Source organism: Octopus bimaculoides, chromosome 1 (genome assembly GCF_001194135.2).
Source record: "Octopus bimaculoides isolate UCB-OBI-ISO-001 chromosome 1, ASM119413v2, whole genome shotgun sequence".
In the NCBI taxonomy this organism is placed as follows: domain Eukaryota; kingdom Metazoa; phylum Mollusca; class Cephalopoda; order Octopoda; family Octopodidae; genus Octopus; species Octopus bimaculoides.
In genome coordinates, this window is record NC_068981.1 from 41624179 (window position 1) to 41646863 (window position 22685).

The 22685-nt window shown below is 33.9% G+C and overlaps 2 protein-coding genes across 4 annotated transcripts in view; one reads left to right on the plus strand and one right to left on the minus strand.

The window, feature by feature from the left end:
* Positions 1-10785, plus strand: part of LOC106869148 (uncharacterized) — a 29912-nt gene extending 19127 nt beyond the window's left edge. The window contains exons 2-3 of the transcript XR_008263704.1: positions 5442-5743; positions 10085-10785. The gene's annotated coding sequence lies outside the window, so the exon portion shown is untranslated. The remainder of the gene's footprint in view (positions 1-5441; positions 5744-10084) is intronic.
* The window catches only part of LOC106869134 (two pore channel protein 1), a 77988-nt gene continuing 57645 nt past the window's right edge, over positions 2343-22685 (minus strand). For all 3 annotated transcript variants that reach the window (XM_052966355.1, XM_014914713.2, XM_052966358.1), the window contains 13 exons: positions 22234-22297; positions 21553-21597; positions 20485-20541; positions 17015-17080; positions 15103-15175; positions 12864-12968; positions 12392-12463; positions 10918-11007; positions 9265-9362; positions 8945-8991; positions 7309-7377; positions 5932-6022; positions 2343-2516 (listed from right to left, as the gene is read on the minus strand). In XM_052966355.1, the coding sequence (XP_052822315.1) occupies positions 2368-2516; positions 5932-6022; positions 7309-7377; positions 8945-8991; positions 9265-9362; positions 10918-11007; positions 12392-12463; positions 12864-12968; positions 15103-15175; positions 17015-17080; positions 20485-20541; positions 21553-21597; positions 22234-22297 (1026 nt within the window). In that variant the 3' untranslated portion in view covers positions 2343-2367. The remainder of the gene's footprint in view (positions 2517-5931; positions 6023-7308; positions 7378-8944; positions 8992-9264; positions 9363-10917; positions 11008-12391; positions 12464-12863; positions 12969-15102; positions 15176-17014; positions 17081-20484; positions 20542-21552; positions 21598-22233; positions 22298-22685) is intronic.

The window sequence follows — 22685 nt, forward strand, 5'->3', positions numbered from 1 at the left end:
CTACCTTCCTACTTATTAGGATTTTGGTTTTAGCTAGGTTGACTCTAAGGCCCTTCAATTCTAGACCTTGCTTCCACACCTGAAACTTCTCCTCTAGTTCTGATAGTGACTCCGCAATTAGGGCAAGGTCATCAGCATAGAGGAGCTCCCAGGGGCAACCTGTCTTGAACTCCTCTGTGATTGCCTGGAGGACTATGATAAATAAGAGGGGGCTGAGGACGGAACCTTGGTGGACCCCTACCTCTACCCGGAATTCATTGCTGTACTCATTTCCAACCCTCACCTTACTGGCAGCATCTCTGTACCCTTACTGGCAGCATTATATATATATATATATATATATATATATATACACACACACACACACACACACACATTTGCAGACACCTAAATCACACAGAAATATGATTGTAGAAATAAATAAGACTAAACAACAAAAGGACACCAAAATAAATCATTTTCCCATTGTTATTATTATTTTAACAAGTTATTTTCTATGCCAAAGCAAGCAATCAGTGCTAAGAATGTTTCAAACTCACCTCATTAACTGAACATTTTAAACTCATTTAATGATAGACTAGATTTAAGAATCAGTTTTTAATATTTTTATGTTTGACTTGATTTTATATTGGTAATGGTGAACAATAATATTGTTGATTACAGCTTAGCACTGACTGCATTTTTGAAGGCAAGAGTGACAAGAGAGCGTCTGAAAGACAGGGCAAAGGATTTTATTCTCACAAAGTACTTCATTCAAAGATCACCATGCTTTTACCAATATTTACATTCTTTGACAATAATTAGATACATGTATACACATGCACACAAACACACACAGTAAGCTTCTACAAATTTTTAGTCTATCAAATACCACTTACAAAATATCGGTCAACCAAGTCTATGATAGAAAAACATTTGCTCAATGTGATACTTAGTGGGATTGAACCCAGAACCATGTGGTTATAAAGCAAATTTCATAACTACAAAGCCATGTTTGCACCATTTCTAAGAAACTTCTTCAATTCATTCGGCTCAATAAAAGAAAAACTCTTGAGTATCAAGCTAACAAGGGAGTCTGTGAGCAGTAGCTTCACATTTTACAAATAGCAGCCAAATCTCACTCAAATCAAACCTACTCTGTCATCTTAGAAGAGGACACATTAGTAAATGTAGTCATGGGTACATTATGCCTAGAAAAAAAAGACAGGATTGTTATGACTGGAATACGTTTCATCATAGGTCTGTTTTGTCAGAGCTAAACAACAGCAACTTCTATATGTCAAAACATATTATATATCTTCATTTACTTTAGATCTTCAAACCTAATTTAAAAAAAAAAGCATTACTGTTCTTAATTCATGTTCTAAATTAAAGTTTAGCTAATAAATTTTGACTTATTAACTATTTAGTGCAAAAGCTTGCAATTTTATATTTTGTGGAAAGTGGATTAACAGAATCATTAGAGTGTCGGACAAAATAACATGATTTGCTTCAAAACTGCCAAGGTCAACTTTGCCTTTTATCCTCCCAGTTGATAAAGTACCAGTTAAGTACTGGAGAAAGTCAATGTAGTCAACTAACCTCCTACCCTCAAAATTGTTGGCCCTGTACCTAAATTGGAAATTGTTAAATGCAATGGATTGGCAGAATTGTTAGAGCAATAAATTCCCTTGTAATTCTTAATGTCTTTTATGTTCTGAGTTCAAATTCTGTCACGGTCAAGTTTACCTTACATCCTATTAGGGTCCATAAAATAAAGTACCAGTCAATAGCTGGGATTAATATAACCAACCAGTCTTCCCCCAAAATTATTGGTCTTTGCTAATTCTAGAAACAATAATTAAGAATGGTGGATTAGCAAAGGCTGTAGAATATTGGACAGTATTTTTCCTGATTTTTCTAGCATATCTATTCCTCTCTGGAACAACATGAAATGAAGTGTTTCACACAAGAACACAACACAGTGCCCTGTCCAGGAATCAAAACCACAATTTTTCCATAAGTCCAACACCTTAACCACTAAGCCATGCACCTCCACTATTGGACAAAATGCTTTGCAGTATTTCTTCTACTTTTTACAATTCAAGTTCAAATCCTGATGGTGTCAACTTTGCTTTCATCCTTTTATCAAGTCAAGAAATGCAGTTAATGGAATCAAGTAACCCACTTGCCTAAATTACAGACCTTTTGCCTATTAGAAAGAGTTATTGAGCTGGCTAAAATGTGACTATGACAGAATAAAAGGCTGCCACATTTCACATTTCACATTTCTTCCAGCTCTTTGCATTCTGTGTTCGAATCTTGCCAAGATTACTGGGATTCATGTAATTATCTAACCCGCTCCCAACAAAATTTATGGCAGTGTGCCTAAATTATTATTACAATCCCCTTCAAAGTACTTACATTAGTGTTTGACTGGTCACCTGAATATAAAGGAGTTAGTGGCATAGATTCTTGCTCACACATTTGTAATTCCTCTGCTGATAAAGGTATGTCAATTTGCTGTATGCTTTCATCTGCAAGAAATTGATAAGAATACAAACTATGCAGTTGGTTTTAAAAATATGTGTCAAATAAGAAAATTATTCTATTTGTAAATGAAAGTAAATGTTAAATGAAACAAGATTAAATAATAGCATGTATCAAGTACAGAGAGACATCTCTTAATTTTGTTATCATCATCATCATTTAACATCCGCTTTCCATGTTGACATGGGTTTGACGGTTTGACTGGAAAACCAGAGAACTGCACCAGATTCCAACCTGATTTGGCCTGGTTTCTACAGTTGGATGCCCTTCCTAATGCCAACCACTCCAAAGTGTAATGGGTGCTTTTTACATGCCACTGGCATGGGTACCAGGTATATGACACCAGTAATGGCCTCGACTACAATTTCATGGGTACCATTTACATGACTACAGTTTCACTTGGCTTGACAAGTCTTCTCAAGCACAGTACATCACCAAGGTCTTGGTCACTTGTCATTGCCTCTGTGCTTTACCACCACATCCCTCATGCTTTACCACTATGTCCCTCGCCTCCATGAGGCCCAACATTCGAAGCTCATGCTACCAGCCACAGCCACAACTATGATTTCACTTGACTTGATGGGTCTTCTCAAGCACTGCATATTGCCAATGGTCTCGGATGCTTGTCATTGCCTCCACAATGGCCCAACATTTGAAGATCATGCTTCACCACCTCGTCCCATGTCTTCCTGGGTCTACCTCTTCCACAAGTTCTCTCCACAGTTAGAGATCGGCACTTCTTTAACACAGCTGTTCTTATCCATACACATCACATGACCATACCATTGTATTCGTCTCTCTTGAAGACCACATCTGATGCCTTTTAAGCCCAGTTTATCTCTCAAGACACTTACGTTCTATCACTCATGCAGACTGACATTGTACATCCAGCAAAGCATACTAGCTTCATTTCTTTCAAACCTTTGCATGTCCTCTGCGTTTAACTGTTGTGGAGCATGGCTGTTTGCACACAGGCAACATACAGTCTGCCTTTCATTCTGAGGGAGAGGCCCTTAATTACCAACAGAGGTAGAAGCTCTCTGATCTTTGCCCTGCCTGTAAGAGCATACACCTCCACTGCTGACTTGGTCACCTAAATAACAGAAGCTATCAACTACTTCAAGGTATTCCTCCTGGCATTTGATGAAATCTATTATCTTTACATTTCTAGTGTTTATTGTACCCATGCATCTGCCACACACAAAGACTATTTTCCTTGTTAACCTTCCTCTGATTGTGCTTCACTTCTTATGTGTCCATAGCTTGCACCAGGTACATCTTATGGAGTTTCTACCTACACCTTTTCTACATATCAAGCAGAGCCATCTATCTGAAGGGATTTGTGACTTGTCCTCTTTCCTATTTACTAAGACTTTGTTTTTTGCTAAATCAGCTCTAAGGCCCTTCGATTTTAGACTTTGCTTCCACACCTGGAATTTCTTCTCTAGTTCCTCATTGGCATAGAGGAGCTCCAAGGGGCAGCCTGACTTAAATTCCTCTATTATTGCCTAAAGGACTATGATGAACAAGAAGAGGCTGAGAAATGAACCTTGGTGAGCCTCTACTTGTACCCTGAATTCATCACTCTACTCATTGTCAACCCTCACCTTACTGACAGCATCCCTGTACATGGCTTGTAGAGCTCTCACCAACCACTCATCTATCCCTAGTTTCCACATTGACCACCAAATAAGGGAATGGGGGACCCTGTCAAAAGCTTTCTCCATGTCAACAAAAGCCAAGGACAGAGGTTTATTTTTGACTAGGTACTTCTGCAGCTGCCACTAAAATAATATTTTATTAATGAAAATGAATTAAGATTATCTGACAATAGGCTAATAATTGGAGGAAGATGTTCACCTGTTTGAATTCACTGCTGTATTTGGAATATATTGGTACATATTTTTATGCCTTTGAAATGTTTAAATATCAATCAATTTCCCTACTGCCACTTATATATAAACACACACATATATAAATTTTTTGTAGACAACTTCTCAAGTACCAGTAATATGACAAAATATATCTAATCAATACTGTGGAGTGGTTGGCAACAAGAAGGGCACCCAGTCGTGACACCAATATCAAAAGTCAAAAAAGGAAGAGGAAATGGAGGATATTTGGAGTTCACAAGCTAAGAAAAATAGCTCATCAATAATCAAGATGATATTTTAAAAAAAGTGACATAGAAAAGGTACTCTTTCCTATGCCACCAGACATTGTCTCTCATGCCGGTGGCACAATAAGATGCACTCTAAAGTGGTTAGCAATAGGAAGGGTGTCTATCCATGAAAAGCACACTAAAAACACATGACATCCTCAACAACAAAGAGTGATGGGTTACTCTGCTGTTTTGTGTATTAGAGTGCTACAAGTGTTGAGTCACTATTATCCAACCTATACCAGCATGAAAAACAGATGTCAAATAAGGATGATGCAGATATATGCATGCTTGTGTATGTATATATATATATATAATATATATATATATGTACGCATATGTGTTTGTGTGTTTATATCTATAGATACATACACATTTAAATACTACAAAGCTTCAATGTGAGTTAAATAAGATTTAAACACAGTCTTTCCATTCTTTGAAATTTGGTGAAAAAACTGGAAAGAGTTTCCTGAGGAACCATTTAACTAATTGTTGACTGCTCTTCAGAAAAGATTTACCTATCTTCCTTCCCCAATCAATAGCATAGATAAGCTGGTTATAAAGCAGTCGTAAATTGGGCTAGCACTCTGATGGGTAACCTAATTTGCATATTTCTGCTTTTGAAGGTTCATCATTAATTAAGCAATATCTATTTTATGCACAACACAGTGTAAATCAGAAGAACTGAAATAACTTTAAATTTAACTCAACTGTAATTGAAATATAAGTTATTTTTTATTTTTATTTGCAGGGTCTGGAAAAAAGAGGCAGTGCTATCACCCTTACAAGCTACTGATTGATGCCATCAATGTTCCACTTAAGCTGTTAGTGGTTGACAAGAATGATATGAGCAGGAAGAGAATACCAGAGGCTTGATCTCCAGGAGAGGAAGGACTGGATATAGTGGTTATTGTAGGGCCTGGGAGGGCTGGACACAACATGCTTGATAAAAAGAGAAGAGACAATTGAGTTGAGAGTGCTTGAATTAAAGTTTCATGAAACCAGCCAGCTCCAAGAAGCAGAAAACAATGTAGTTGTAGTGGAAAATACAGAGTGAGTGACCTATTACTACAAAGTTGGTTTGTAAAATTTTAATTTTGCAAACATATTATTGAAAGTTGAACCAAGAGTAGGCCTCTAATCTAACTTAATTTATTTGAATTTAAATACTTCAAGAGAAATAGTGAATTGTAATCATTCGATATAAGGGATGTTTGGCTGCTGAAAAATATACTCCATACCTTCAATGTCTTTACAGTTCATTGTTCTCTTGTACTGAATACGAAAAAGAAAGGCATCTAAAACAAATGCCACAACAATATTCATCACAACCTAAAACAAAAATGAGAGAAACTATAATATTTTATTCTTTACATAGAGAAATACAAACTTATAATAATCAATTTATTAAATTCTTGAAAATTTTATGTAATTTATACAACAAACTTTAGTAGCACATAAAGCAATGTATTATTTTTACAATCCCTTTAAATCCAATCTGAAATTTATATGTTTAGGATATTTTTTTCTACAAACATAATATCCTTAAACATGGTCAATAATATGAAAGTTTGCATCAGTATTCAAGAATGAAATAGCTCCTGACTAACATGGTTATTTTGGCTCTTCTGCCAGCAGTTAACACAATGCACCTTCAATTTTCTATTTAATATCATGTGGCAAGAACTTTTATAGATGCTTAATTTCTTTAGAAACTTCATGGATAGTCAGGTGACAATTTTTCCAGATCAATGCTTATATTTTCACAATGAAATCATTGTACATTGTCATGGAAAATTGTTTAGATTTGGGATCATCTTTAGTAGATTTTCTTCCCAACTGGTGCTCCTTGTGACATTGCATGTAATTTAAATCTATAAGTTAGTTGTAACATTGGAAAAAGTGTCTGTAAAAGTTTTCCCAATTTGAAACAGAATTTCCTACAAACACACTGCTCTTCCAAATCCTTCACTGTTCAACTTTAGATAAATTATCAGATGCATTGGTCTTCTCTTGCACATTGTCTCACCACTTGATGCATAACCTTCCTACACATATGTTCACTCAATTACATATAGATCATTGATGAACTGATGTGTCATAATACGACTATTTTTAGACTGAAGGTCAAAGTCACATGTACACAACACTGAGGTCACAAGCCTAGTGCACCAGCTGTTTTATGTGCTGCCTTAGATGTCCAATTTTGCTTTGGATGTATGGAGTAATAAATGTGAAAATAAAAAAAAAAGCAAAGCAGAAACAAGACACTTTTCCAAATTTCCAGGTAGAATTACATTAATAAACATATTTAAAGAAACTTTTATTTCTACAGTTAGCTTTACAATAAATATCTTTTGTATATGTTCCAGTTTTTAAATCTTAAATATTGTGTATTTACATATACACACAAACATAAACATCATGCAAATTATCTAGGATATAATTGTAATCATATTACAGAAGGAAAAGTATATTGTAACATAATGGATCTGAGAAATTTGAAGTCATTATTGACAATGATTTTCTCATGTGTTGTAATAAAATTAAACAATATCTCTATTAATCAGATAGAAAAAGAACAACTAAGTAAGTTTAAGATTAAAAAAATGACAAACCATAGAGACAATATAAAACAGCATGAAGTAGAGTCGCAGCCATTCACTAACAGTATTAGCATAACCTTCCTACACAAATAATAGAAAAGCACCATTTTAGAAAATATACAATAATCGGGAGTTGTTATTTCTCTTGAAAGCAAATGGACTCTGAGTGAAAGACAGATTGTATGATAGTTGTGTATGATATGCTGTGTTGCATGATACTGAAAAATGGACATTGAAATGAAAGGTGTGTAAAGCCTGGAAATGAAGAAAGCATACTCTGCTTGATGTGTAATTGTTAGTGTGCATGAATGATGGAGCATAGATGAGCTGAGAAAGAAGAACTTTAGGGTAATCAGTTGTTGTTTGTAGGAGAAAAGATTAAGCTAGTAGAGACATGTGATGATACACATGGAGGATGACAATCGGGTAAAAAGAATTGCCAAGTGATCCACTGAGAATGAAGGCATGGGAAAAAGAAGTTAAATCTAATATTGGGTAGGGCTGAATCTCTTGGAGTAGATGACAGGGGACTGCATCATGTGGTAAGACAATGTGCTAGAGAAGACCAATACAACCCATACAAACATGGGAAAATAGATGTGATAGATGATGACGTATGATGTATGATGATGACAATAAGGACAACATATGATGGTGATGATGATACTGTATACTATTAAGAGAAAAAAAGGCTACAGGTTTTGAATTACCAAAAACAAGTATTTACTGTTTGTCATCTGAACAATTAGGTCCATTTAAATGTTTGAAGGAAAATAAAGAATTATTTACGAACCTGTTTTTTCAATGAATTACATGTGACAAATTAATGGGGCCAATTCTTTTTGGATATTTGTTTATTTATGTAAAAAGAAAAAAAAGTCAATCACTAAATTATCTCTCTGCAGTCTATGTTCAAATCATGCTAGAATTTAACTGGTCTTTTATCCTTGTCAAATTGATAAAATAAGTATCAATCATGTACTAGGGTAGATTCAATCAACTATACACCTCCTCTATTTGCCTTACACAATGTAAAAAATAAATGCAATTAATCATTAGTATTACTATTTCTATCACTGGACTAGTAATTTTCTGAAAAAGATACTAACTATTTAGCATTTAAATTATTCTGTAAATTGTAATGCTTATTTATTCACATGGTTTTGAAGTAAAAATCTTGTAGCTTTGAGATTTCAATGTGATTGTTTTTTTCTAGAATGACATTGTAGGTTAGGTGTGAGAAGCCAGCTCCAGCTACTTTGAACATAAAATAGGTAGAATATTTGGGCCGGATATGGCTGGTTATTTGGGCTGGATATGCTAAAGAGTTAAATATAATAATAGTTTATAATATTAAAATACTGGTATAATACATGTATGCCCAAACACACGTGATAGATAATTTTCAAGTAAAACATTTTTTTTTTTCATATTGTAATATGTGAAAATTATGCCAGTTGTTTATAGTCAGTGACATGATTGCAGTGACTGAATGCCAACTTCCTATTAATCCACAACCATTAAATTTCTTTGTTATTACTAATTTAGTAGGTCATTAGAAATCAGAAAATTAAACAACTACCAAAGATAGAAACTAAATAATATCAAATATCAAAGGTAGAAATATATTAGAAAAATGTATTCTCACCATGATTATAAACCAGTTATTAACAACGGTCAGCTCAAACAGTGTCACTAAAATAAAAGTTTATATAACCACAGTAATAAACAGCTGATAATTCAAACAAAAGGATTTGATAGCTTCTTTATTTTTACAATTATTTGTAATTTAGAAGAGGGTTTGCATTGAAAATATAATATTTTTTAAACAAGAGCAAATAGAATTGTATTTTTATAGTATTCTAGCAGGTGAAAGAAAGTGAAATTAAAAGGTTATTTAAATTTCAGGGTTCAAGAATAAAAAAAAGTTAGTTGATGCTTGAATAAAGCATAAATGAAATTCCTTACCTCCACTGTAAACAATATTTTGAAAATTATTTAAATAATATAGGCCTTGAATACTGGTGCTATTATCTTCCCGGTAAAAGTCTTCAACACTGGTGTTCCTTTGAATGCCAACCAAATCAGAAATATCTTTAACTATTTTAAAACCACATGCAAAATGTTGAGGACAAATAACTAGTTAATATACAGCCAGTTTAAGCTGGCCCTAGTTCGAGTTGATATGGTAATTGTACTGAAATAGCTCAATATCTGTGAGGTCCTCATTTCTAATTAAAATTTTCAGATTTATATTTTAACATCTTTCAAATTTGTATTTTTTGTTGCTTTTTGCATTGTTATAGCTGATGTGATATTTTAAACAAATTCTTATTATGTAACAACTGTAAAAAAAAAAAAAACTCTTATCAATTAAAAGAATTGTTAATAGTTGATAAAAAGCAAAATGGAAATTGAGATCAACAGTAAATTAATATTTCATCACATTTTAATCTGTTGGCTATAGCATTCTGTTGTCAGTGAAGGCCAAGTGTCAAAAGACAAATGACATAAAATGTTAAGTTTCTATCATCCCTCTTTTATGATTATGGAAGGCAGATGTTAAACGATGATGATGATGATTTTCTTGTTTTGCATAGCAAATATAATAATGACAATGAACATCTTAATTAAAATCAGTTCTAACAATTAGTTAATACAAATACATAGTAGATAGAATTTAGTAACAGCTTTAATTTGAAAGCACACAAATTTTGGCTTCAACAAAATTTATTCAATGTCATTGTTTTAATCGTTCATTTGTTTACTATTGTTTTATTTTTTCCAGGTTAATGTAAGTTGAATGAAGTCGTTACTGAGGGATGGCTTTGCAACCAATACTCTTCCTGTTGCTAACCCTTAACTGTTTTTCAAGTAAAGGATTTTTATTATGTTTGTCTTAAAAAATGTTGAGCAACAGGGCAGTTTGTTGACCACTTTTACTCAAGTAATTTCATGTAAAGATGCTACAAAATATAAACATTCAAGCATACACACACACACACACACACACACACACACACACACACACACACACACACACACACACACACACAATGGGCTCCCTCAGGGTTCCCATGTACCAATTCCACTCACAAAACATGGATCTGCTTAGGTCTATAGCAGAAGACACTTATCCAACATGCCACATAATAGGATTGAACCTGAAATGAGTTTTCGGATTAATTGAAAGTTCCAATGCACTCTTAACTCTTTAGCATTTAAACTGGCTATATCTAGCCCAAATGTTCTACCCGTTTTAAGTTCTAAACAGTCAGATCTGGCCTTTCCCACCTACTTTACAATGTCATTCTAAAAGTATATAATCACATCATTTGAAATCTTAAAGCTACAAGATAGTGCTTATTATTTCAAAAGAATATGAATAAATAACACTTGATAAAGTAATCTGAATGCTAAAGGGTTAATGATGATTAAAACATTTTGGAATGTCATAATTAAACAAAATCTAAATAAATGTACAGTAAACATTAAAAAAATATAGTTTTGTTTTACATTTTAGGGAAGGGAAAATACGAGTATTTATTTACCTGTTTGTTATAAATTATGTAAGTAAATAAAGAAAAATAGCTAAATGTTGATATTAAAAATTTGACTTACTTACAACAATTGGTGAGGTCAACATCACCAATAATTTCCATACCAATGATGCCAAAGAAGTAATATAACATCATAATAGTTAAAGCAATGCTGAAGAAAAAAATACAGAAAATATTTATAACCAGAGATATATAAAAATAGAATTAGAACAGAGTACATGAAGTAAGATTTAATAATACCAGTACATTTGTATATTAAGTAGTGCGCTATATAAATAACATTTTAATCTTTTTTATTTCTGTTACTGAGAGTTGAATCCTATATAAGCATAAAATCTGAATATTCTATTTACTAAATCCTGAGATCAACTTGCAGTTAATTATAGACATATGCAATCATATGTACATATGTAGGTATACACTTAAATTATTGATATATGAGAAAATAAAACAAAGACGGCTAAAATAACTGAATTAGATTAACCATTTCAAATCTTCATATCTCCAAAGAAAGAGGGATATCAAACACCATACACATTTGCAGCTGTGAATTTCACCATCCTTAACTATGAGTAAGTGCATACTGTTAGAGAACGAGATCTTATGACTGGATGTCCATCCTACTGCTTTCTTCTCAATTTTAACTAGAAGTGTACTTAGTTCCAGCAAAGTAAATGAGGGAAGCAAAGTAAAGCAGCTTGTATTTTGGCTTTAACAAAATTTATTCAATTTCATTGTTTTATTCATTCATTTGTTTAACCACAGTTTTTCCATGCTAGCATGGGTTGAATGAAAACATAACTGAGGCACTGTTTTACAACAAATGCTCTTCCTGTTGCTAACCCTTACCTATTTTGCTTGTTTTCCAAGCGATTTGTTGACCAAATGCAATAAATTTCATTGATTAGTAACTACAGAAGGTGGTATGGTAAAGTAAGAGTGAAGCCTCTACCAATTTATGACAATTTGGTGTTTCAATACTTCATTAAAACCATTTCACTCCACTTATTCTACTAATGCTTTCAGGTTCTGGCACAAGGCCAGCAATTTGGGGGAGGGACAGATTCATTAGACTGATCCCAGTACTCAACTGGCACTTATTTTATTGACCCCAAATGGATGAAAGGCAAAGTTGACACCAGCAGAATTTGAGCTCAGAGCATAAAGATGAATGAAACACCACTAAACATTTTGTCTGGTGTGCTAACGATTCTGCCAGTTCTTCATTTTCGTTTACCCTACTAATGCTCATGAGTAAGTCATAAGTGTCACACTTCTCGTTCATTCTTCTCTAAGATATGGAATCATATTAGTTGTACAGCACTTAAAATATAGCTAAATGGTAGAAAGGTAGGATTACTGCCAACAACAAGGTTTTTGTTTCAATGAATCAGCAATATGTGTCACTTAAATATTTACTATTCAATGATTAAAAATAAAAAGTATCCAGTCATGAAACAACATTGAATATCCATTTCTAACAACAGTAATAAAAAAAAAAAAAAAAAAAGAACAGTAACGGAAAGCATCATTACCTGACAAGACGTGAGAAAATAACAAAGAATGTTCCCAGAACATCTCGATATCTTCGATTGATTTTGAATAATCTGCAGAGATACAACACCAGAAGCAAGTGTCAATATCACCGAAGAAACTTCATAAAAGAATTAGAGATAATTATGAGGTGAAGAAAAACAATTATACTTTATGACTACTTTATTTTTATAACTGGAAGTATGAGAGACAACTTTATTCATATGTAATGTACATGTGTGTGTGTGTATGTGCATGTAATTGTAAAGCATAGGCACACTGGACCCAAGATCCTATGCATCAAGGAGCCCAAGGGGGCCTCAATGCATTGCTTTGCCTGGGACTGGGGCTATAATTCTGCTAAAATAGCCCTGTATGTGTGATGTGAGTGTATGCATGTGTGAGTGTGTGTATGTATTAGGTGATGGTAGTAAGTGATAGTAATGTTGGTAATAAGAGAAAACGGTCACAAACCTGAGAAGTCTGAATGGTCGGAGAACCATGATGTAATAAAAATTATGATTGACAATCTCACCAAGCAGACCGATAATGCTTACTAATGTAACAAAAAAGTCAAACCTGAAAATAGAAAGAAAATAATCTTTATTGAAAAAATAAAATACTAGTTTTAATGTAGAGTTAGTCCTAACAGAGCAGACACATGATCATAGACACCCCAGCCATGGCTGTCATGGCTTTTATTCTATTTTTTGCAATTAAGTAAAAATGCTACAAAACATTTTTACAAGAGCATAGTGGTAAAGAATGGAGCACAACTTCACTTAACATGAACAAATGGCAAAAACAAAACAAAAATATTGAAAACATTAAATGAGGTGCAAATAATGATGCTGAATTCTACCCCTTCAATATTTAATAACAAAAGAAAATTATTCTTTTCACGATAACAAATGACATATTTCTGGTGCTTTGAGAAGGAAATCAGCTGAGTCAGTGATTCTCAAACTAACAAATGACCGCTCCCCACAACAACAACAACAACAAAAATTTAAATATTAATGAAATTCTTTTTAGCAAAGTTGCTTGATTAATAAGTCAAAATAGACTTTACATTCATATAATTCTTTGCTATGATGTTGGGCAAATTTAAAAAGTTTAAATCCATCTTAATTTGATGAAATATTGCCACAACCCCTATGGTGTGTGGTGGTGGGAAATGGCTACCCCTACCTAATTCTATACATGACTGCATCTCTGTTAAAAGACCTGCGGTAAAAATCACATGTCTACTTCCCATACTTCCAGCACTACACTACACACAGTCAACAAATCCACTTCCCAAACTCCACTTCTCCATGCCTCCAGTCTTACATAGTCATCATATAGTACCATTTGAGGCTGGTTGTCTCAACTGCATCCTCAACCACCAAACTGAAATTTTTGGTGCCATCTTTTGGTTTTCCATTGTTGACAAATTTCTATATTGGGCAAACTTTTGTTGAATTTTGTGAAAAGAATTGGCTTAATTTTTCTTTTGTAATCTACCTTGAGTCTCTTACTCTCTTTAGAGAACAACAGCTAAGCTGCTCTCTTTCAATTAACATGTGTCTTTTATTTCTTGAATCAGAAGATTCCTATCAGATTACACCACTGCAGTATGTACCAGTAAGATCCTCTCCAACTCACTTTATATAAACTCTGGTATACCCACTAGGTTTGGTTATGTTTCCTACACTCTTCTTTCCATACAACACCTACTCCTCTCTAACAACACATACTCCTATGCAGATGAAACTTCTTGTGTGTATAATGCTAAGGATACGTCCTTAGCATTCTACACACAGCTCTGATCAGTTGCTGACATTCTATAAAGTCTGAATAAGATCTACATTGGAGCCTAAATGGTCATCTGACTGACAGGCAACGATGTACTCACCAACACACATCCACTAATAACTAGGATGGCCTCTGCTCCTCTTAACTAATTATTTACATACTCTCTCCAACCAAACTTACTCATTCTTTCTTCCCCTCATATCACCCTTTCTGTGTTTCACTCCCCCAGACACAACACTAAACACTTCACATATCCCATCCTCTCAAAACTGCAAACTTCTGGAATTCCCCTCCCACTCATATTTTTCCTGAAAACATTGACCCATACATGTTAAAGATGAACATTAACAACAAGCTCTCGATGTAGAAGAACCTGCATAGGGCATGTGCCCTGCCTCTCCTCTTTTCACTAACTTATTACAGAATATACAGGCATTATCTGAAAGACAAACACTACATTGGAAAACAGAAAACTAGGAACAAACAGTAACTCCTACAACACCTTGTAATATGTTTAAGCGATAGAAAATGAGAGACTACTAATTAGAAAGTATTCAATAGCAAAACAGAAAACCACTATAGAACTAGTGAATCTATCAGACGGCAATCTATCACTGAATCACTTAAATGTCCGATTTTATGGGTAAGCAGAGAAGTTTCAATTCTTGCTTAGACAAATATTATTTCTGAATAAAGGTAGAGTTACTACATGAAGATCTGAACAGAAATGTGAGACTACAATCACCTACAGTTATTTTAGTGTAAAAAACCAAGAACAAAATAATAAATACAATAGATTTACTGACTTGGATTTCTACAAAAATGTGTAAGAAATATAACTTCCATTATATATAGCTGATTTAGGAAAAACTTAACAAGAAACCAGTATATATATAATATAAATTGTTTAACTTACAGATCCCAACCAGTTGTAAAATATTCTCTTGGTCCTTTACCAAGAATTTTCAGACATGCTTCAATGACATATACTGTAAAAGAAACAAAACATTTGAGACTTTGGTCAGTTATTAAGACAAGAGCAAATTCTAATGTAGGTCAAAAATATCCTTTTCTCTTTGACACAACGCAATTCCTACAGCATTCAGACCTCATCTTCAGCCACCACAAACTAATTGTTACTCATCTTTGGCCAATCATTAGCCATCACATTTGTGTATAACCAATTTTCAGTCACCACAGTCACCCATAGCCAATAATCTGCCAACAGCTCTCACTCATCTTTGTGCAATAGTCTGCAAACACAGCCATCACTGGTCAATTAGTAAGTTGAAAAGAACAGATTCTAATGTAAGTTGAAAATCCTCTTCCAACTAGTACAAAGCTATTTCTGCTGCATATTTTTGCCTTTATGCCAAATCACTAGCCACCACAGCTACCCTTGTACAATTATCAATCACTACCATCATTCAAGGCTACACATCAGCCATTGATGACAAATCATAGGTCATCACACTCATCCATATCCAGTCATCAAGTATTACAGCTGTCACTGATAAACTATTACATGTCACTGCCAATTATTAACAACCAGAGGAACAACAATGCTAATATATACTAATGAGAGACTCCAATCATTCCAATGTTGACAGCTACTCTAAGCTCTCAATAATTTGTTTTACTTACTTCAATGTATCTAAACTAATCACAACCTGCCCTGCCCTCCCCCAAATCCTTCTTGTCTCACATAAACTCTTCATGCCATTCTCCTATTAACAATCATGAGTTTGCCCAAGTGTTATCCAAATTCCTACTTACATCATTTATTTTAAATATCTCTTAGAAACATTGAACATCGCTGCTCACCAGACTCTGCAGAATTTTGGTTTAACAACCCTTATTTCTCTATCATATATTGACATGTTAACATATTTGAAATTCAGTGTAACATTTATAATAGGAAATACATTTATTGCTAAAATTTGAAGTGTACAATTTTTTTTTTCAAGTATATCAATGGTAATAAACTCTAAGTGCAATGAGCTAACCTGCTGGAAGTAACAGCCAAATCTTTCTCAAATCACACATTGTTATCTTATAAACGGAATGGCATATTGGCTAATGTAGTCTAAGACACTATGCTTAAAAAGAAACAGGATCATCTCAGCTGGAAAATCTTTGATCATAGGTGTGCTTATTCAGAGCTGATATGAACTTAACAACAGTGGAAATTACACTGTGTAGACATACATAAAAACTAGGATGAACTTACACTGGAATGAAAGCACAAGAACTATAATGGAGCTAACAATTCATAATGGACTCAAACAACTATAATAGAACTAAAGTAACATCTACTCGGACATAAATTTTATGTTAACATTTAAATAAAATGACATCCATATGAAGACTCATGAAAGCCAAGAACACAGTCCATTCTTCCCTCCTGAAACTTTACATAGAAAAAATTAGATCAGGCTTCTTTGCTCTCACTGGAATATCACAATTGTTTCAGTCATTAGTCACTTTATATTATACTGTAGGCAATGAGAGGGAACAAAAGGAGAGAGAGAAAGGCAAGAGAAAAAGAGAATGGATAAAATGAGAGAAAGAGGGAATGAATAAGGAGAGAAGAGAGTGTGTATGTTGTTATATACGCACCATAACAAAAATTGAAGATTACAAAGCACAACAAAACACTCGAGTGTGTAAATTTGTAGACACAAATTTACCAAAGCATGAAACCAAAATGTAAGTTTATGCACCTTAGAATGTTAATCGTTTGAATAATAGTCATATGCAAGATTTTTGTATACTAAGATGAAACAGAAACATCACAAAATTATTGTAATAAACTGAAATATACTTACTATAAATAAAGAATACAGTTACTCCTGTAGCTGTGAAGTCATATTTCTTCACACTTATGTGTTGAACTGTTATAATAAAAATAATAATAAGCTCTTTATTAACCACTAAGGATTCACAAAAAACATTGGGGAAGGCACAATATGTTACAGCATAGGATTACATGAAAGAGCATGTAAAAAGGAGGATATCAGAAAGAAAAAAAACAACAGATTCCAAACTTTTTTTAATGAATAATTCTCTTAATGAGGGATTCTCCTGAAGGTTACTTATGGAGAACCCCACAAAACAACAGTCACCCTCACTATTAAGGCAAGTGCCTTTCTGTTGTCCAGTCTACAGGCACATGCTCGTTTGTTTTTTTTTCAAGCGAAACTCCAAACAGATGAGGAGGGCTTGGCCAATGGGAAGGTGTTTATCTTCAGCCCTTTCAAACTGACCTACCACACAATCACTTTCACTAAGGCCACCAGATGGATAAAGACAGTCTGTCCTTTCTGGCCAAAAGAAGGTAGCAGAATGATCTTCACAATGGATTCAGCACTGATAGCTAGAGTTATCTTGTACATAACAACAGGCGTTCGACATAACTCCACAATGTTTGCGCAATGGACAAGTGCATGCAGAACAGTTTCATTGCTCTGCATGCATTTTGGGTAGACCAGCTGATGCACTTCTATGTTTGGAGAGTTTATCTCAAACTGGCAATGGTCCCTGGTGGTACTCCCTAGCCAGGGATTTCTATGGGCCCAGACCCGAAAATTATCTATGGGCCCAGACCCGAAAATTCTCCAGAACAGACCAGCCAGCTGATCATCAACACTCGGTGTTTTCCCATGAACACCATCACTCTTGTGTGCTACTAACCCTCTATAGAAGACCAATGTGGAACTTCCACTGACCACATTGCCTGACTAGTAAATAACTTGAATGCTTGATGACATTCCAGATGCCAATCACCTTGTCTTGGTCTTTGCCTTACCTAAGACTGCAGCTCAATCAGAAGAAGGAGCTATGGAAATACTTATCTGACATCTGTTCACTGTAAAGGAATTGCTGGAGAGGTTGCAGCCTCAGCACATGTCTTCACATCATTACCTACAGCATGCCTAGGTGCATTTTTACCTTAAATACTGGGATTGTTATGTTTTTTAAGATAAAGTTTAATCATTGTTCTTATTTGTATTTAATCTATTCCTAATTGAATTATCATAACTTCCCAAATCACTAATTTTTATATTCTGCAATGCTTCAAGAAAACTACAATACTCTTTGATAATTTCTTTATTTTACTACAAGGGCAGCTTAAATATATACAGCAAAGTACAATGACAGAGACAAACAAAACATACATTAATTACAAAGGAAGGAAAAAATGCATACATTGGCACAATGCCATAAGTCTTTAATGGAAGGTGCATGGTAGATTAAGTTAATCCTTGGAAATTAGATACCAGGTACATATTTATTGATCTTTTGATAATGGTGATGATGAGCAGACACACACACACAGGTACAAAACAATATAAAAATAAATGGACAACCTAAACAAACATCACAAATTTGAATGTATTCTAATGATAAAGATGGCGATTATAAAGACTGCTATCATTATCACCAACATTACTATTGCCTTATGTAAATAGTATAGCAAATAATATTGAGACTTGGCACATGAGTGCCTGAGTAGTAAGAAATTTGCTTCCTAACTACATAGTTTCAGGTTCAGTCCCACTGTGTGACACCTTAAGTAAGTGTCTTCTACAACAGCCCCAGGCCAACTAAAACCTTGTGAGTGTATTGGTAGACTGAAACTAAATATATATATATATGTGTGATTTTTTATAATATAATAGTGTATAAGAGTTTATACATGGAGAGGAGACCACCATGTGCATTCCTTATATGCTAGAAAGAGCAATCAAAACCCAAACCACGAAAGTGATGGTTTGGGTTTTGACAGCCCTTTCTAGCATGTAAGGAATCCCCATGGTGGTCTCCTCTCTGTATATAAACTCTTATACACTATTATATTATAAAAATATTTATGTCTTCTGAGTTTTATTATGCATGCTAACCACTGATATTAATCATTAATAATTTTTACTCTGTATTTATATAGCTATATACAAATATGTGTGTGTGTGTTTGTCCTCCACGATCACTTGACAACAGGTGTTGCTTTGATTACATCCCCATAACCTAAAAGTTTGGCAATAGGATAAGTACCAGGCTTTAAAAGAAGTACTGGGGTCAATTCATTCGACTAAAGCCCTTGAAGACAGTGCCCCAGTATGGTCGCAGTCCGATGACTGAATCAAGTAAAAGATAAAAGAGAAAAATCTATTCCAACAGACAGAGTAGCATAGAAATATTACTATAACTATATATCATTTCCTTCATTATTACCTTCGCCATAGTGGAGGTATTGTTTTCAGTCGTGTTTGTTTGCTAGTTTGTCCATGGACAAGTTATCTCAAGAACTGTTGGATGAATTCAGATGAAACTTTCAGGGATGTTTGGCCTCGTGACTGGCAAGAACTGATTAGATTGTGGAATCAACTTGGTACCGGACAAGGATTCTGGATTATTTTTTCCGAATTTTTGATAGCAGTCAGGTTCATTTTTAGTATTCTCATTCATTAGAGCTGTCAAATTTATTTCAGATATCCTCATCTTAAAAATCATCTCCAGCTAATCATTGAGAGGATGTTGGTGTTGCCTTGGCGGAGGTTTGCGCTCTCTGAGTGCTCTTTATACTTAGTTCTAGAGAGATTAGACTCTTCAAACCATCTCTCAAAAGTAGTTTTTTCAACAGATTGAATTGGTCTCAGCATTAGAAACCAAAAAATTACTCACACCTTACAGTATTGCTGATATACTAAACAAGGTTACCTTTCAATTAGTTGACTCGTACCCTATTGCTTTAACTATCTCTTTCCTCTAAAAACTCATATGGTGAAGCATTAAGTACTGAAAACAAACATTAGCTTTACTGTGTTTGTTGATTCATCATTATTGGAAGTTACACACAATAATTAGAACTTTGAACCAGCTATGTTTGGTCAGTACTTTTAAACAGGATAAAAATATGTAGGAGCCCAAAATATTCATTTCCTGCAGAGGCATAAGACCAGTAATTTGGGGGAAAGAACAACCAATTATATTGACCTCAGTATTTGATACTTCATTTTATATCCCCAGAAAGATGAAGGCTAGTAAGACATAAGATGCTATGGAGGTTAAAAAGCTGGATTACAGTCATACACTCAAATGTGCTTCTGAGAAAGCTCAAAGTTACCTGATTGTAATAAGTAAAAAAAAAGAAGCCTCTACTATCACTGCATAATCATTAGTGATAGGAAAGACATGCAATTGTAAAAACAATTGTTATGGCAAATATATCACCAACCCATGCATAAAACAGAGAAATAGATTTAAAAGAAAACAATACTGGGGAAATATCACATACCTGACATCTGTACAGTTTCAATAACAATCCAGGTAAAGTTTGATGCTATTGTCAAATCTATAAAATACAAAAACAAATCTCTTGAATGAAATTCAGTAAATTAATAAGTGAAGTATGGAAAACCTTGCCAAACCAAACTTTAAAAAACCTTTTGTGCAGTAGAATTACTCTCCCGTAATCTAGCAAGTCCACTGTCACTATAGTTCACTTTTCATTAGCTACTGATACTTCTATGCTTTTAGTGCTATACATCTATACAAGATGCTTTCACAAGATGAATACTGTAGTATTGTGGTTTTCCATAAGTAAGATATGCAAATTGCTGTTCATTTCAGAATGTATTAATTACCAATAATTTACTGAAATATATTTAATTAACAACACTCTCTCCATTTGCACCTCATCAAAACAATCTAGTTATATTGAACCCATAACCAATGAAATCTACTAATGGACACTTCATATTCACGAAGAGTATGCATGTTCAGTGTAATCTTTGAATAAAATACGTACCTTCTAGCTTAAGGATTTATGAGTTTTGAAAGTCAAGGGAAATGATTTCTGATACAAGTACAAGGCCAGGTGTATTGTAAGAGAAAAACTACAGCTGTATTACATCCTTTTTTTTTTCTTTTTTTTTTCTTATCAGAGAAAAGTTCATATGGCTTGGCTCAAACCTATAATCCTAGTGAATGAAGTAGTGTAGCTGCTCCAATAAGATGTGGATTTTAATGAAAAAGAATCATTGGTAATATAAGAGCAGGCATGGTTGTAAGATTAGAATGTTTACTTTATAATCGTGTGGCTCTGGGTTCAATCCTACTGCAAAGCACCTTGAGTTGATTAATACTTTGTATGAAACTTATACAGTTTCATGAGTATAACTTAGACAAATTTTCTATTAACACATTTGCTTGCTCTTGATATTCTACATGAATATGAAAACTTTGAAAAAATGTGCCAATGGGTAAAGAGGGTTCATAGTCACTCCTATTTCTTTTGTACAATTACAACACAATTTATTAAAGCAGCTTTGTTGAATTAGTATAGAAAGAGAAATCAACTTACATATATAGTATTCAAAACACTTGTGAGTAACTATACGATACAAAACTGTAAAAAGAAAAAGAAATGTAATGTAGTTTAAAACAATATATATATAAAGATACAGTAATCATTGGGATTGGAAAAATATTTTGCAATATTTAGTTAGAGCCTTTTACATTCTGAGTTTAAACCATACCAAGGTCAAAAGTGCATTTTATATGAGATTGATAAAATAAAGTGGCAGATAAGTATTAGAAGTGTAAAATGCCCCAAATGTGAATGGAATTATATTAATAGACTAAATTTAAGTGATTTCTCTATCAAGTTACTGTATCAAAGTGGAGGGCTGGCAGAATTATTAGTATGCCAGACAAAATGCTTAGTAGCATTTCTTCTGGCTTTACATTGTTCTGAGTTCAAATTCCATGAAGGTTGACTTTGCCTTTCATCTCTTTGGGGTTGATAAAATGTTGAGCACTAGGGGGTCAATGTAATTGACAAATTCTTTCCCCAAAAATTTCAGGCTTTATGCCTATTGTTGTAAAGATTATGTTACTGTATTTATTGCAAAAAGAACCATTATTAAAACCATAATGTAGAAATATAAAATGTTCAACACTAAAACAAAAAAAAAAGTAAGAAAAGGATTCAAAGGCAAATCTGACTTTTAAGAACTTTATGAAATCTGTAAAAAGTATTTACCTCGAAAAATCAAATTAAAAGGATATCTGAAATCTTCTGACCAAATAGTTGATACATTTTTAGGCTGAAATATACATATAAACAGCAAATTCGCTTTTATTAATGTTTCATTACTGATTCATGTTGTTAAGTTTCAAGGAGCTCACTCAACTAAATATTTGCACTGTAAACTGGAAACTGAATGAGCACCATTTTATGCCTTACAGCTCAAATTGAACTAAAGATTTATTTTATCCATTTATCATTTTTATTGCTATTATTATTATTATTATTTGAAATGTTTCGAGCGGGATCGTTGCCAGTGCCCATGGACTGGCTCATGTGTGGGAGACACATGAAATCTTTTGAGCGGGATCGATGCCAGTGCCCCTGGACTGGCTCATGTGCGGGCGACACATGAGGCTTTTTCGAGCGAGATCGTTGCTGGTGCCCCTGGACTGGCTCATGTGCGG